Source organism: Lynx rufus, unplaced genomic scaffold (assembly GCF_022079265.1).
Source record: "Lynx rufus isolate CCGP_SWC_20201006 ecotype Redwood Valley unplaced genomic scaffold, mLynRuf1.p SCAF_5, whole genome shotgun sequence".
In the NCBI taxonomy this organism is placed as follows: domain Eukaryota; kingdom Metazoa; phylum Chordata; class Mammalia; order Carnivora; family Felidae; genus Lynx; species Lynx rufus.
This window is the reverse complement of record NW_025814867.1, coordinates 86904372-86918189: the sequence shown is the minus strand read 5'-3', so window position 1 is coordinate 86918189 and position 13818 is coordinate 86904372. Positions and strand designations below refer to the sequence as shown.

At 37.4% G+C, this 13818-nt stretch overlaps 1 protein-coding gene across 1 annotated transcript in view; it reads right to left on the bottom strand.

The window, feature by feature from the left end:
- Positions 1 to 7599: 7599 nt before the first annotated feature.
- UBXN7 (UBX domain protein 7) overlaps positions 7600 to 13818 on the bottom strand; it is a 54883-nt gene continuing 48664 nt past the window's right edge. Inside the window, exons 9-11 of the mRNA XM_047098652.1 lie at positions 12051 to 12444; positions 11840 to 11919; positions 7600 to 10502 (exon numbers count right to left, since the gene is read on the bottom strand). Coding sequence (XP_046954608.1) covers positions 10341 to 10502; positions 11840 to 11919; positions 12051 to 12444 — 636 coding nt within the window. The 3' untranslated portion in view covers positions 7600 to 10340. The remainder of the gene's footprint in view (positions 10503 to 11839; positions 11920 to 12050; positions 12445 to 13818) is intronic.

Genomic DNA, 13818 nt, shown 5'->3' with positions numbered 1-13818 from the left:
AGTATTGTTTTTCTTTTTATTTCATTAGTATACAAATATTACAAACGTCAACCCACTCCAATTAGGCTTCCGTTTCCACACCACACTGAGATTGTTCTTGGTCTCCTCAATGACTTTTTGCATCTAATAAACACTTCCCTGTCCTTTTTACTTGAGCCTGAGACAGAATTAGACCTAGTTGGCCTCTAGAGCCTTTTTGAAATTCTTGCTCTTCACTCCTTTGACACCTCACTCTGGTGTTTCTCTTCTCTCACTGGCTGCATCCCCTCGACTGGGCCTCTTTCTGTTGGGTGATCTCCAGACCTGGATTCTGGACCCTCTGCTTCAACTTTGTCCCTAGGTGACCTCACTCTTTCTCATGGGACTAATAAACTCTGTAATGCTGATGGTTTTTCAGATCTCTAATTCCAGTCCACCTCTCCTCCAAGCTTCGCGCTCACATGTCCAACTTCCTGTACTACACCTACCCTTGGAAGTATCACAGTGAACACGTCCAAAATGATCTCTCCCCCGACCAAACCTGCCTGATCACATCTTCCTGCCTCAGTAACGACACCGCTACCTACTCCCTGCCGGAAACTCATGACTGATTTCGCTTTTCTTTGTTCCTCCACATCTAATCTGACAGGAAGTCTTTCCATTTCTACTTTCATGATGCATCTCTAATCTATACACTACTTCCCAGTTCCACTCTCACTCTTTGGTCCAGGCGACCTCTGTTTTGCTGTTTGATCACTGCGACAGTCTCTGTTCTTGCTCTCTTCCAACTCACTGTCCACATGATAATGTCTTCTCATTACACCTGGAACATGATCTGGGCTCCTTACCAGGGCCTACTAAGGCCTTGTATGACCTGGCTCCTGCGCGTTTTAGGCCACTCCCTTTGCTCACTACACACCAGACCCATTTGCCTTCTCTCGATACCTCAAGTACATCCTGTTCCCCAGCTCTTCAAGTTGTTGTTCTGCTTGGAGGTTCCGCTCCTACTCTTGGCATGGCCACTTTCGCTGCATCCTTTGGGTCCCAGCCTAAATGTTAACTCCCCAACATCTTATTTAAAGCAGAATTCTCTATCTGCTTTTCTATTTTTTTCACAGTATTTGAATCAAACCTTTGTCTTTAAATTTGTGTATTGTCTGTATTCACTGAAAATACGTTCCTTGAGGACAGGGCTGTGCTTGTTGTGCTCATCCCCATATTTCTATTATTTGGCACATAGTGGGGTCAGTTAAGAATAAGTATCCTGTGGCTGGAGGAATGGGAGAGACCCCCTCTCAGTCCAATTTAATATTTAGGTCCAACCCTTGGCTGACCCATGTGGCCAGGGAGACCTAGTCTTGGAAGAAGATGGCAAGTCCCATCAGGATAGGTTGCTGAAGTGTGGGGATGAGGAATAGTTCCTTAAGAGCAAGAGGCAGGGGCACCTGGGTGGCTCAGTTGGTTAAGCGACTCACTTCAGCTCAGGTCATGATCTTGCAGTTGGTGAGTTCGAGCCCCGCGTCAGGCTCTGTGCTGCCAGCTCAGAGCCTGGAGCCTACTTCAGATTCTGTGTCTCCCTCTCTCTCTGCCCCTCCCCTGCTCACACTCTATGTCTGTCTGTCAATAATAAATGTTAAAGAAAAAAAAAAAAAGAGCAAGAGGCATAGCACAAACTGGTTTCTGGGGTTACCATGAGCTAGTCAGTGACCTCAATTTCTATGATATAATACAATCATATCTCCTGGCTTTTCTCCCATTAATTTAGTAATTCTGTTTTTCCTTTACTTGTTTAAACTGAGTCCTTAATCACTATTCCTGCTCTGAAAGATTACATGCTTGAATTGCCCAAATATCGAGTTATAGGATCCTACTTTCCTAAAAGGCTAGCTCACCCAAAGATTTCATGACAATTTCACTAACATTTATACAGCACTTACCATAAAGTTTCGACATACTATTAAAAGAGAAGCTAGCAAACATTATCCTTGACAATGCGACTATGAACTAACCTCTGTCAATAAATACTTCAGGATCCTAAACATGAGAATATGAGGGCAAGCTTTGAATCCTGAATGATATTAATTAAAAGTAATATCTAGAGAGAGTCGTCTCTCACAAAAACAGTAACAAAAAACTAATACTGAAAAGTTTTTGATTTTATTTCCAAGATCAAATATTACAACAGGACATTTACATGTATTTATAAAAAAATGCAGCAGTTGAATTTATAGATCAGAGGTTTCCTTGAGTTTGGTCCCTCTCTCAGCACAGTGAGCTGATGTCTTCAAAAGACTGATCGTCCCACTCCCCTCCCGCCCCCACCCCAAATGTCCCACCCCACCCGCCCCGTTCAAGTTGCAGTACCAATATAAAGCAACTGGGTACAACACAGCAATATTCACAATTTGGTACAGCCAAAACCAGAGGATCACCAACTGAAAGACCCCCATTTTGGAAATTATTTACCTATAGACTATGTGTATCTATAGATACATCACACCCAGTTATCTAAGATTTCCCTGGTTTTAGAGCAAGTGGAAGTTCCATGGAGTCTTAGCCAGCAGTCACAGCTCTGCTTTATCTAATGGCATGTTTTTTTCCTCCTCCAAGTTTAGATTTGCTATCGCCTCCATGTGTCTTCAAATTTAAGGCTTTCCCTAGCACCTTAATTATCACTTGCTAGATGTACAGGAGGGTCTCTAATGTGTCGTGAACAAAACAATTTAGTGGATGATCCAGTTGCCCCCTTGCTCACTGGTCCCGAACCCTTCTTCCCACTTTTGAGAAGAGCTGCAGAAACAAATATCTCCTAGCACCATGGGATTAAAAACCCAGAACACAGAGAACTCTATGTGCCTTTTAAGGAGCACTTGCCAGAAACGCTACAATAGGAGCACTGTCTCTGTCCATTATCTTCTTGGATTCAATAACAAAGTTACACTACAGATTAAATTTAGAGCCTGTCCTGCATTAAAAATGCAAATCTCACTAAGACCACCACTTTGTCCAGAATAAAGATTCCCAGGGAATCTCTAAATACTCTTAGGAACTGCTTGAGAAACACTTTAAAGCAAACACCCCAAGCTGACCTCACTCAAGTCCCCAACCCACCCCCATCCCTATTCCCCAAACAAATTTCATTCCTTGATTAACCTCTCTGAATAAGATGGGAAGTGAGGTTTGGGAAATGATGTGAAAAATGTTTAAAAAACACAATTAGTGAAGACATGCCAGAATTGGGACATCCCAGATGATTCAAAACGCATTATTCAAACTGAACTCATACAAAGCATGCACAGAGCCTACAAACACTCCTGAGAGTATTCATGGAACAATCAATACCTACTTGAAAAAGGACTTTTCTTAAAGGGTTAAAAAAAAAAAAAAAAGAAAGAAAGAAAGAAAAGAAAGAAGACACCAGATGCTTAGAAGTTGTTAACAATCAAAAGGAAAACCATTCTAGAAAAGATTTTTAAAGGAGTGAAAAAACTGTATATAAAAGATTCATGCCAAAGCTTGGATGAAAGCCCCTCAAAGTCTAAGTATCATGTTAGCATCAACTGGTACTCATTTCTCTATATCTAAGACTAGAGGATTATATCATAGCTTTACCGTCTGTTTCCCAGCAAGAGTTTTAAACAGGCTTTCCAAAATTGAAGGGATAAACGTAAAAAGTAACAAGGCCCAAGGCCCAAGTCCCAAAATGGGTAAGATAAACAGCCCCTACTACAAGCTTGCTACACTCCTTAACTAAAAAGTGGAGGTCACATACTACTTTCATTCTAATTAGCAGGTAAAAGGGGATTTTCTGGTGGCAATGGTAACTTCATGTGAGGTTTAATTTACAGGGCAATAAATCATCAAAAAGTTATTAAGAACATATGATTAGGGTAAAAAACCTATTTATATTTTGAATCACATAATTTATTGATATTTTCCATTATTAAGAACACAGAAGCTCCAAGAAAAACATACTATAAAACCATTTTGTTGAAAACATTCAGATACCCAGTTGAGCATCAGCATTCCAAAGTCATTAACTTGAAATAGAACCTGGTAACATGTACTCTTCTAAAGCTAGCAAGCTTGACAAAAGGGAAAAAAAAAAAAGCAGAATGGCAGGGAACAGTTCCAGATCAAGAATCTATCCCTTATTAGTTAAGATGCTCATACTGAGTCTATGAAAAAAGCAAATAAAAGATTTTAAGAAGGGGAGAATTCAATTCCAGGTCAGAATTTATCCAATGATTTGAAATGTCTCCCATTTTATTTATTTACATCTAATAAATGAATGATTCGTGGTAGCCCAGATAGATTAATAACTTTTTTTGATGCAGATAAAATTTTTCACGTTCAGTCCAGCGTAGTTTGACTATTCTTCCTATTTGAAGACTCAAGTGACCCTGTAAAAGAGAAAATCTCAGGGCATTTTGGTCTGTATATAGGAAATACCAGACAACAAAAACTTGCTATTTGTTGCCACAGAATTAAGTATAAGAAGGCAACTTCTCGTATTAAGACATTAATGTGGGATTGTTTAGGCAAAACACTACCATTGGTATTTGTACCTCTAATCCAAGTAAATCTGGTCATCTCTTGAAAATACTTTTCAGAAATGCTAAATTGTTTTACTGAAGTAGTTCATATTGGATTGCCCACCTCTGCTTTGAGATCATATGGTAAATAAAGGCTTGAACCAAAAATTACCATGTTTATGAGAATGACTGAGATTCTAAGCAGTACAGAACATTCTGTAGGACAAAGAAGGGAGGAAGGGTATCATGGAGCTAGCTGTTCTATATAGGGAATAAGAGAATTCTTAGGTGCAGAGAGAAAATGAGCTATAAAACCATTTGCTTCAAATTCTTCCCTTATATATTAATTTATGAAAAATTAAAAATGTTATACATTCAAACTTAGAAATGGAACTTCTTAAACATAGCTAATTTCATTAAAAGTCATGACTAATTTTCAGAAAATGGAATCCAAAAAATTGAGAATAGAGAATGGAAAAGTAAAAGAGAAGGTAGGATAAAAAGACTTTCTAATTCACGGCCTCATAGTCACATCCAATAATTTAGTCACAAGTTCACTTCATGGGAAAACAATCAAAGTCATCATAATCTCTATAAAAAAATATTCTTGATTCTAAACTGTCTCTCTAGCAGAACTGACACACGGTTGAGTCAAAGACCAAAATAACCAGCACTGAAATACCAAATTTCTACATAACAAGCGAAATCAAGATAGTGCCTTGGTATTCTCTGTTGGTTATTTTCTGTACTAAACATTCTTGCCACTAATCTAAACTGTGTACAATGCAATACTAAGTGTCAAGGCAAGATAATAATTGATATGCTATGCAAGGCAAATCAATGAAGTTGAATATTCATAGGACACAGCTGTCTTCAAGTAGCCTTTTCATCAAGGCTTGTATTACTGGGAAACTGCCATGTTCATCAGTAGGGTTGGTTCTTCCTATCTCATTTAATTTTACACAAGCCATCACTTATTCAGCAACCTGCATCCCATGATTTACTATTGAGTAGTTAAGTGAAAGAGGGCCAGACTGACAAAGAGAGAGAGAGAGAGAGAGAGAGAGAGAGAATATGAACAACATAACAGAGATGCACTCTTGTGGGATAAGAAATATTTTTAAAAGTTGGTCTAATTAGATCTTGAAAAAGTTGTTTCTGCTAAAACCAAGAGTAAATTTTACAACTTAGTCAAATCAATTTCCTAACAATTGCTCATCCAGTAAAGTGCTTTAAGCACACAGGTAAAATAAAATTTAATTCTGGTGTCAGTGAAATATTTGGTTCTCATTAATTACATTTTAGTCCTACTTAACACTGATTCAAAACACAGCAAGAAGTTTTTAAAATTGATGAATTGTGTTTAAAAGATCATTACTAGGTCTAGAACTATGATACTCTCCTTTTTGGAGATTTTGGTCACACAGTGAGGTTAGATGAAGTTACTGGGAAATCTGGACACAGAAAAAAAGCGAAAGAACTGATTAACAAGTAAACTTTTAATTAGCCTAGGGATAATATGTAATAAAGAGGAGAAACTAGAAGCATAAAAGTTTAGAGTGGAAAGGACTTCAGAGATAATCTCATTCGGTGGTCTACAATCTGTGGGTTCCTAGAGTTTTTGCAAAGGGTCTGCAATTTCATATGCACATTTTCTCCAGCTATGGTCTTAATGTTATTAATATGTAACCCCACAATTCCCCACCCCTGCCAAACTTGAATTAAGTCCTTTAACGTGAAAAAACAGAACTACTGATCCAGTCCAATTCTCTATTAGTATAGCAGAGCTGTTACCCGAGTGCACTCATGCCTACATACAGTGCCCCTCTATATATTTCATTCGTACTTGGGTAGAGAAATTAAATCTTTCCTTCACTTTCCAGCTGCTAGTGGCTCCCTCTGGTATTTTCCTAAGTGTCCAAGTGACATCCTTGCTAGCTAAAATCTTTAGTCCTAGGATCAATAATCCTTTCCTACTTGGGTACTGGATATACACTACCAATAAACGTTGTGCCCTAAGTCTAGCAGTTACAAAAGGTGGAGCTAAAGAATACAGGTGAGTCAAAAACTCTGAGCTACAGAGTTTGCCACTTTTCAGTTTTAGTTTTCTGTGGCCTTTCCTAACGAAAGCCTACACAAGTCTTTCCCTTTTCTAAAGTTTTATTGTAATTATAGTTCAGCCCCAGAAAGGTAAACATTTACACGTTCTTCAATTATCTCATGTGTAGTGTGTCTTTCCAACTGGATAAAACAGGAAGAAACCAGGTATTAGACTTCAAGACATTTCCAACTTTGATTAAGGACTCAATAAATATTTGTTGACTTCTAGAGTCAAGGAAGTAGAATTTTATAGAAGATTTAAAAATATACACATAGCTCAATTTAGGTATGGATGGGACAAAGAAAACTGTATCTTTTCCAAAAAATGGTTTAAAAAAGATAAAATTATTTTTTAGCCTTTCCATCTATTCTTGGCAAATAATGCCACATATTTTCCTTTCACATTTTTATCAGTGCATCGTTTTAAAGAGGAATAATCAGTCCCTCAAAACAGTGGTGTAAATAAGAATTTACAGGCATAGTGCAAATCCCACAAGCTTTAAAAGGAAACAAACCAAACGATAATCTACAGAGCCAAACACAGGAAGAGAACCTTTTGGGTAAATTGATTCCCCTGTTGTGGGCGACTACAGCAAGGGAGTAAAAAAAGCATGGACTCTGGATGCCTATTTTGATTCTGCCAATTACTAGCTGTGACACCTGAGCAGGTTCTATGAACTTCACTTTCTTCCTGCCTACAAAATGGGGAAAGTGTGTATTTTGTAGAGTTCTTAAGAAGATTAAAGGAGAAAATGCACATAAAGTACCTAGCACATGCTAGTTACTCAGAATTAGTTCCGCATTCTTCCCTCTGTTCTTTCTTTGGCTGTTCTTTCTCTTCTCTGGTTCCTTTCTAAATCAAATTCAAAAGATGTTTCCTGTCACTTTTTTCCCCACTAATTTTCATTCCATCTCCCCATCTTTGTTTCTTGTCCCTCTCAAAGTCTATCTCGTCCTTTTCCTCCCCATCTTTTCTTTTGAGCTGTTTCCAATACCTATAAGGAATGACTATTTTTAACTAATCTTACTAGCCTCATTTAATCTATTCAGTAAAATCTTTCCTCCAAAGAGCAAAGGAATTTGCAGAGCAAAGAAGACAAACTGGAGGAAGCATACTCCTTTAGTGAATTGAGTTCATGAGCGAAGCAGTACTCCTTTTTATACTTACTCTTCCCATGTATAATCCATAATCCCTCCCCCATGGGCTTCTATATCAAGCCCAGGATAATTACACTTCTGCCTCAAAATAAAATAAAATCCTCTACATCTTGTACTCTAAAAACACCAACTGTATCTAAGTTGGATCAGTATCTCATGCCCTAAGTCTTTGATATGCTTACTTAAATCACTTTATATTTACTCGGTCATCTCACAGTTATCCAAGTTGAAAAAGTCACTTTGGTTTCTCATAAATGGATATGCCACGGCTGACCTCATCAAAAAGAACTACATCCTATCATTAATGAGCATGTCTCGGATTCTTGAGATACGTTTTATAGAGAAGTTAGTAGGTAAAAGAATGAAACAGAGTCCCACAGGGAAAATTCTTGACTTCACATTTTTGACAGATTTGGACTTTAGCTGTGACTTTGCTGAGAGTGGAGATGGGTGCCAACACAGCACCAAAGCTGGGCATACCCTCAGTTCTTACCCTGTGCCTCCCTGAATTTTTAATTTCTGACTTTGTCTACTACCAATAATTTTTAAACCTTCTACTGCACCTTTGCTAGTATATAGCTCTATTCCTCAGATAGCAAGTATATTATCCAAGTTCAGAGATACAATTGAGGAATTAACATGAAAACCATGTTTCCTCAATAAATGAGAAGCTGCTAGTTAGCCTCGAGAGCCTATGAGAAAAACACCGAAATGGTATTACTCAGTCACCAATCTAAAGAGAGAACTTTGACTCAAGGTATAAATGAAATTGTAATTATATAAATATATTTATAAATATTTATACAATTATATACTTATACATAAGCACTTACACAGACTTAGAAAAAAATGTAAGAACATTAATTCAAAAGGACTCACTGAAGAATAAACAGAATTTTCCATGATTTCCTTGAGGAGATACATACTCATTCTTTAGGAAGGGTCCCTCAAAATCCAACCATTAGAAACCATATTCTCTAATTGTGTACTAGCAACACAATAAGCATCTTTTTTTTAATCCCCATGTTGCCGAAAGAGTGATCTTAAAGTAGATGGAAACCTAAAGGTCTCTGAGCAATAGCAATTTATGTTCCTCAAGTAGAAGAATCAATCAATCCAAATCCCCAACTGACAAAATAGGTCCATTCTATAGAACAAGTTAAAGTTCTGATTTTGCCACCAGAATCACTACTACCCCTTCAGAGGACTCTATTTAAAGCTCAAAGTAAGAATTGAGCATATGGTGAAGGTGATAAGTCAGACAGTATTACATAGATTCAAGATGGCCTCTTCTAAATAATACTGAAAAAAGCTTTCACCAGCTAAGTCTGAATGTGGCTTTTGTCGGCAGAAGAACTCCACATCTGAAGATTACCAGTAACCTTCTCCACCTCCCTTACTAAATGTTGTCTTATAAACTGAATTTAAAGGTCTTTGCCTTAGAGAGGCTTTCAGTTTTGATACCTTTTGCAAGAAAACGGTAGAGGAATTATGCTCATTCAGTCACCAGAACCTTTTAGGAATTGTTCCAACCAGGGGTAAAAAAATGAATCATTCTTTCTAACCGTAGGAACATGGTTAGCAACTCTCAGCTGCATCTTTTTCTTCCCCCCCACCCCCCCGGGACATACATAAGTATGCCTTAAAGCACATAGGACAATCAATTACCATAGTGGTTACAACCACAAGCCACTGTACTGCATGATTAATTGAACAGTTGTTCTCCTACAGATCACTTGTGGACCCAAACAATGGAAGGGCCAAAGGAACTAATATGCTGTACTGGCAAAAACAGCAAGCACCTTCCTATCCCAGTCACCAAAATCGCCTCACTAAACGTCCGTTCCAGGACTAGCAGGATCAATACAATTTATAAAGTAATAATGAAGAAAGCTGTTTCAGGCTAGGATATTGAAAGCCACTCCATGCTACTCACCCTATATGTAACACTCAATCTGCCAATAACACATATCATGGAAAATAATTTTAGGTGGGAACATGGGAATCCTTTGAAAAAAATTTTTAAATATAATGAACAATGATTATAAGGGATGCTTTTTCCATGTAAACAAAAGCCTGAATATTTTGTTACGTGATATTTCTTACATGAACAACAAAGTGTTATAGAATTTCTTTTCTCTACCAAAAATGGGGCTTACAAAAAAAAGGAGGTTGTTCTTATTCTGAATCTAGCCATTCTTTTACCAAAGGAGCCTGAGGAGTAACATTATCACTTGATCCCAAAAAAGTGCTGTGCAAGAGACCACTTATTGGAACATACATTTCCTGCAGCCAGTACTAGGAGGTCTAGTTCTTTCACTTCCATTTGGTCACCAGATTAGGTAAGAAAGAATAGTAGGAAAATGAAGAAAACAGAAGAGGAGTGAAAAAGGGGGTCGAGGGAAGAGACTGAATATAGGAGAGAGCAAGAAATAAAACAGAAGGCAGGTGACTTGCTTGCCCGACTTTGGCTCTATGGTCCTATGAGCCAAAATGCATACTTAGTGACATGGTATCTCACAGGAAAAGGGATAAAAGGGGTAAGCTGAGAGAGGTCAGGCCATGATGTTAATTTCTTTCCTGTACAAAGACAGTCTCTTGAGGACAAAGGCCTGCCTCTTGTAATGTAATGTCATAGTCCAGATGAGAGAGTTTCCTTCGAGGGAAGTTGGTGAGAAGTTCAAAACGTTCATTTGGATATCCTTTAGACTGGACATGCTTCACCAAAGCCTATGAAAAACAAGAGAAAAGACAAAGCTGTTAGATGGAAATAAAAAGAAAGAATATATTAAGGTATTAAATATCCTATGTTCATTTTTATCATGTCAGATGAGATATCTGAAGTTTAAGTTATTCTTTCACATAGCCAAAGCTTACCTTGTGGAAGGGCCAATATAACTCTTTTGATGGGGAGATAATAAACCTGTATCCAATAATTTAGGATCATTAAGTGATACTGAAATATACAGGATTATGTTTGTTTCTCCAATAAACCCAATTTCTATTTGTAACATTACTGTCCTCTTCTTAAACATTTTATCAATTTCTTTTCTTTTCATCAGAGAAGATATGTCCTTCAGTCTACCTACAGACAATCTTGCCTCCAGTGCACTGAATCCCTTCTTGCCTTCTTAGAAACTGTGCCACTACAGAATATTCCTTTGTATGTATCTTCAACATCTCCCTCTCTACAGATGCTTCCCATCAGACTTACGCATGTTCAGTCTTTCCTTCAATCATTTTTTTCCCTCTGGTTATTGCCCATTCTCCCACTAGCTTCAAAACCAAACCTCTCAAAACAGTGATCTATACTTGCTCTGTTCATTGTCTCATCTCCCATTCCCTTCCAAATGCTAGACCAGGGAGATAGCTCTGGGTATCAGCACCAGTGGCCACAGCCTACTGTACTCATAGTCTTGAAGAATCAGATTAACTATCTCCTGCCACAGCAAGGTATGGACACTTGATCTAAGGGCGATTCACTCACACACTAGGCTAAGCCAGTCAGACCCATTCTCTTTTCCAGGGGTTAGAAAACACAGAGGAAAGGCCCATTAGCTGTGGACTTCAGAGGAAAAGGCCCTCAAGCATCACTATGATGAACCATGTACAAGCTGAGAGGTAAATAAAAACCACCAGTATAGAGAGAAGAATGGTGTGAAGCAGAAAATCACAAGAGGGAAACAAAACAAGCCCCATGAGAGAGACATAGGAAAACAATCTTGGTTCTTAACCAACCCCTTTGCAGTTTCAGCTACTAGGAAACCCAAGAGCCCCACTATAATGTTCAAAATAACCACCCCACTCCCCTTTGCTAGGTAATAACTTCAGCTGGGTTTCTATCCCATGCAGCCACGAACAGAAAATCCTTGACTGGACAGACCCTATGTAACTCGCCTAAGATAATTCAAGAAGGTAATAAAATACTTAGAATTAAGATTCACCACAGTAAGTTTTCAGTTAGGGGCCAAACTAAATACCATCTATTTCAAAGACTCATAGAGCCAATTATGCCAATTAATTCGTTTCTCTGCTTCAAGTAAACACTTCCAATTAGATATACTTACCAGCAGTTTAGCTTGCTCTGGAAGAGTGATCTGTTCCCTTTTTCCATCTGGATACCGCAACATCAACTGTGCTTTTGGTCCTAAAGAAAGGGTTTAAAAAAAAAAAAAAAAAGATACAACAGCTTAAGACAGAAGACTAATGTAAACAAATATATAAACCCCTCCAGTAACATTCAAGTTTTAAGTAAAGCAGGTCTAGAATGTAACTCACCATTTACATCTATGCCCTCCACTATTCCATCTGATTTTTCAGGTGACATCTCTAGTATTTCTGAATCCACGGCTGGCAATCCTTGGTGGTTTGTGGCTGTTCCAGGCTCAGTTCTGGCTGGGGGCTCAGTCAGTGGCCTTCTATTCTCCTCTTTTCTATGCCCCAAATCTTTATGGGGAGATTTTCTGGACTTGGCAAGATTCTCTATCTCCTCTTCTTCATCAGAGCCACAAACGGATATGAACTCCTCACTGCCAGAAAAAAGTTCAGATTCAGATTCTTCATCTGAGCGGCTATCCTGTTTTGTCTGTGTTGAATCAAAGTGTGTCTCTTGCAAGGAGGCTCTGATGGCAGCTTCTAGCTGGCTGTCTTCACTTGCATCTATAAGGCTCTCCTGCAAGTTGCAGTCATAAAACATGGGTGGAAAGAAAAAGAAAACAGTTAAACCCAAAAATAGATAAAGTCAAACAGGACATGAGAAATATAACAGCTTGCCAATATTATTTCCTGCTGAATGTTACTCTTTACTAAATTTTAAGCTATTTAAGTGCAACAACTTTGTCTTACACAGCCAAGATGGAATGTATATTTTAAAAACAAAAATAAAACTGTGCTACGACCTGCCACAACGGTGCTGCAAGCCCAAGTTTTCTTTACATCAAAATTAATAAAATCAAGAAAACGGTTTATTCCTGGCCCAGAAAAATACAAGAATTAAGGTTTTAAATATAAAGCCAAACACTAGTTTTTAAAATACTCAATACAGAAAAGGATGTCTACCTTGCTCCTTATTATATTCTTCAGCTAGCACTGCTCTGACACAGAGAGGATAACAACAACTCGGTAATCATCATTTTGCAAAAAATCTAACAGATCTGTAACATTCAAACCAAAATAAAACAGCATATAATAAATAGGGAAAAACAACAATTATATCTTCCCAAGCTTAATTACAATGAAGGTTTTCATTGTGATCATGAGAAAAGCAAATTCCAACAGTTTTCCACTAGGTAAAGTTCTGTCACAAGTATCACTAAACTGATTAAGTTACAAAATATGGGCTTTTTTGAATGGAACTTATTTAGATCCTAACTCAAATCATTAAAAAAAATTTTATAAGTTAACAAAATTTTGTAAATTTTGTAAGCTGAACAGTAGACATCTCCTGATATTAAAGAATTGCTGTTAATTAAGGACGCGTTACTGGCATTGTGATTGTGTTTCAAAAAAATAAAGAGCCTTTATTTTTTTTGTGTTTTTTTTTTAATTTTTTTGTTTCTTTTTTTTAAGAGTCTTTATCTTTTAAAGATACATGCCAAAGCATTAATGAATAAAAAATGAATTCTTAGATTTATTTCAAAATAATGTGAATAGGATAGAATATAAATGAAACAAGACTGGCCACATGCAATAATTACTGAAATTAGTTAATGGATACATACAGGCTCAATAAACTCCTACTTATGAATATGCTTAAAATTTTCCACAATAAAAAGGCAAAAAATATATGGGTCAATAACAAAAAACTAAAGGAACCTCATTTTGGCTTTTGTATCATATAACAAAAAAAATTAAATCATATAGCAAAAAAAAAAAAAAGGAAAAAATGTTGAATAAACTTAAGGCTAAGCTACCACCAAAAAAAGGGTAAGTACATGACCTGCAATGGCTTTGAAGTGGATTGCAGGTTCATAATAATAACAGTACACAGCATGCAGTTTGATTTTAAAGACTGTCTAACATGGCAGACACTACAGACTTCCTATCC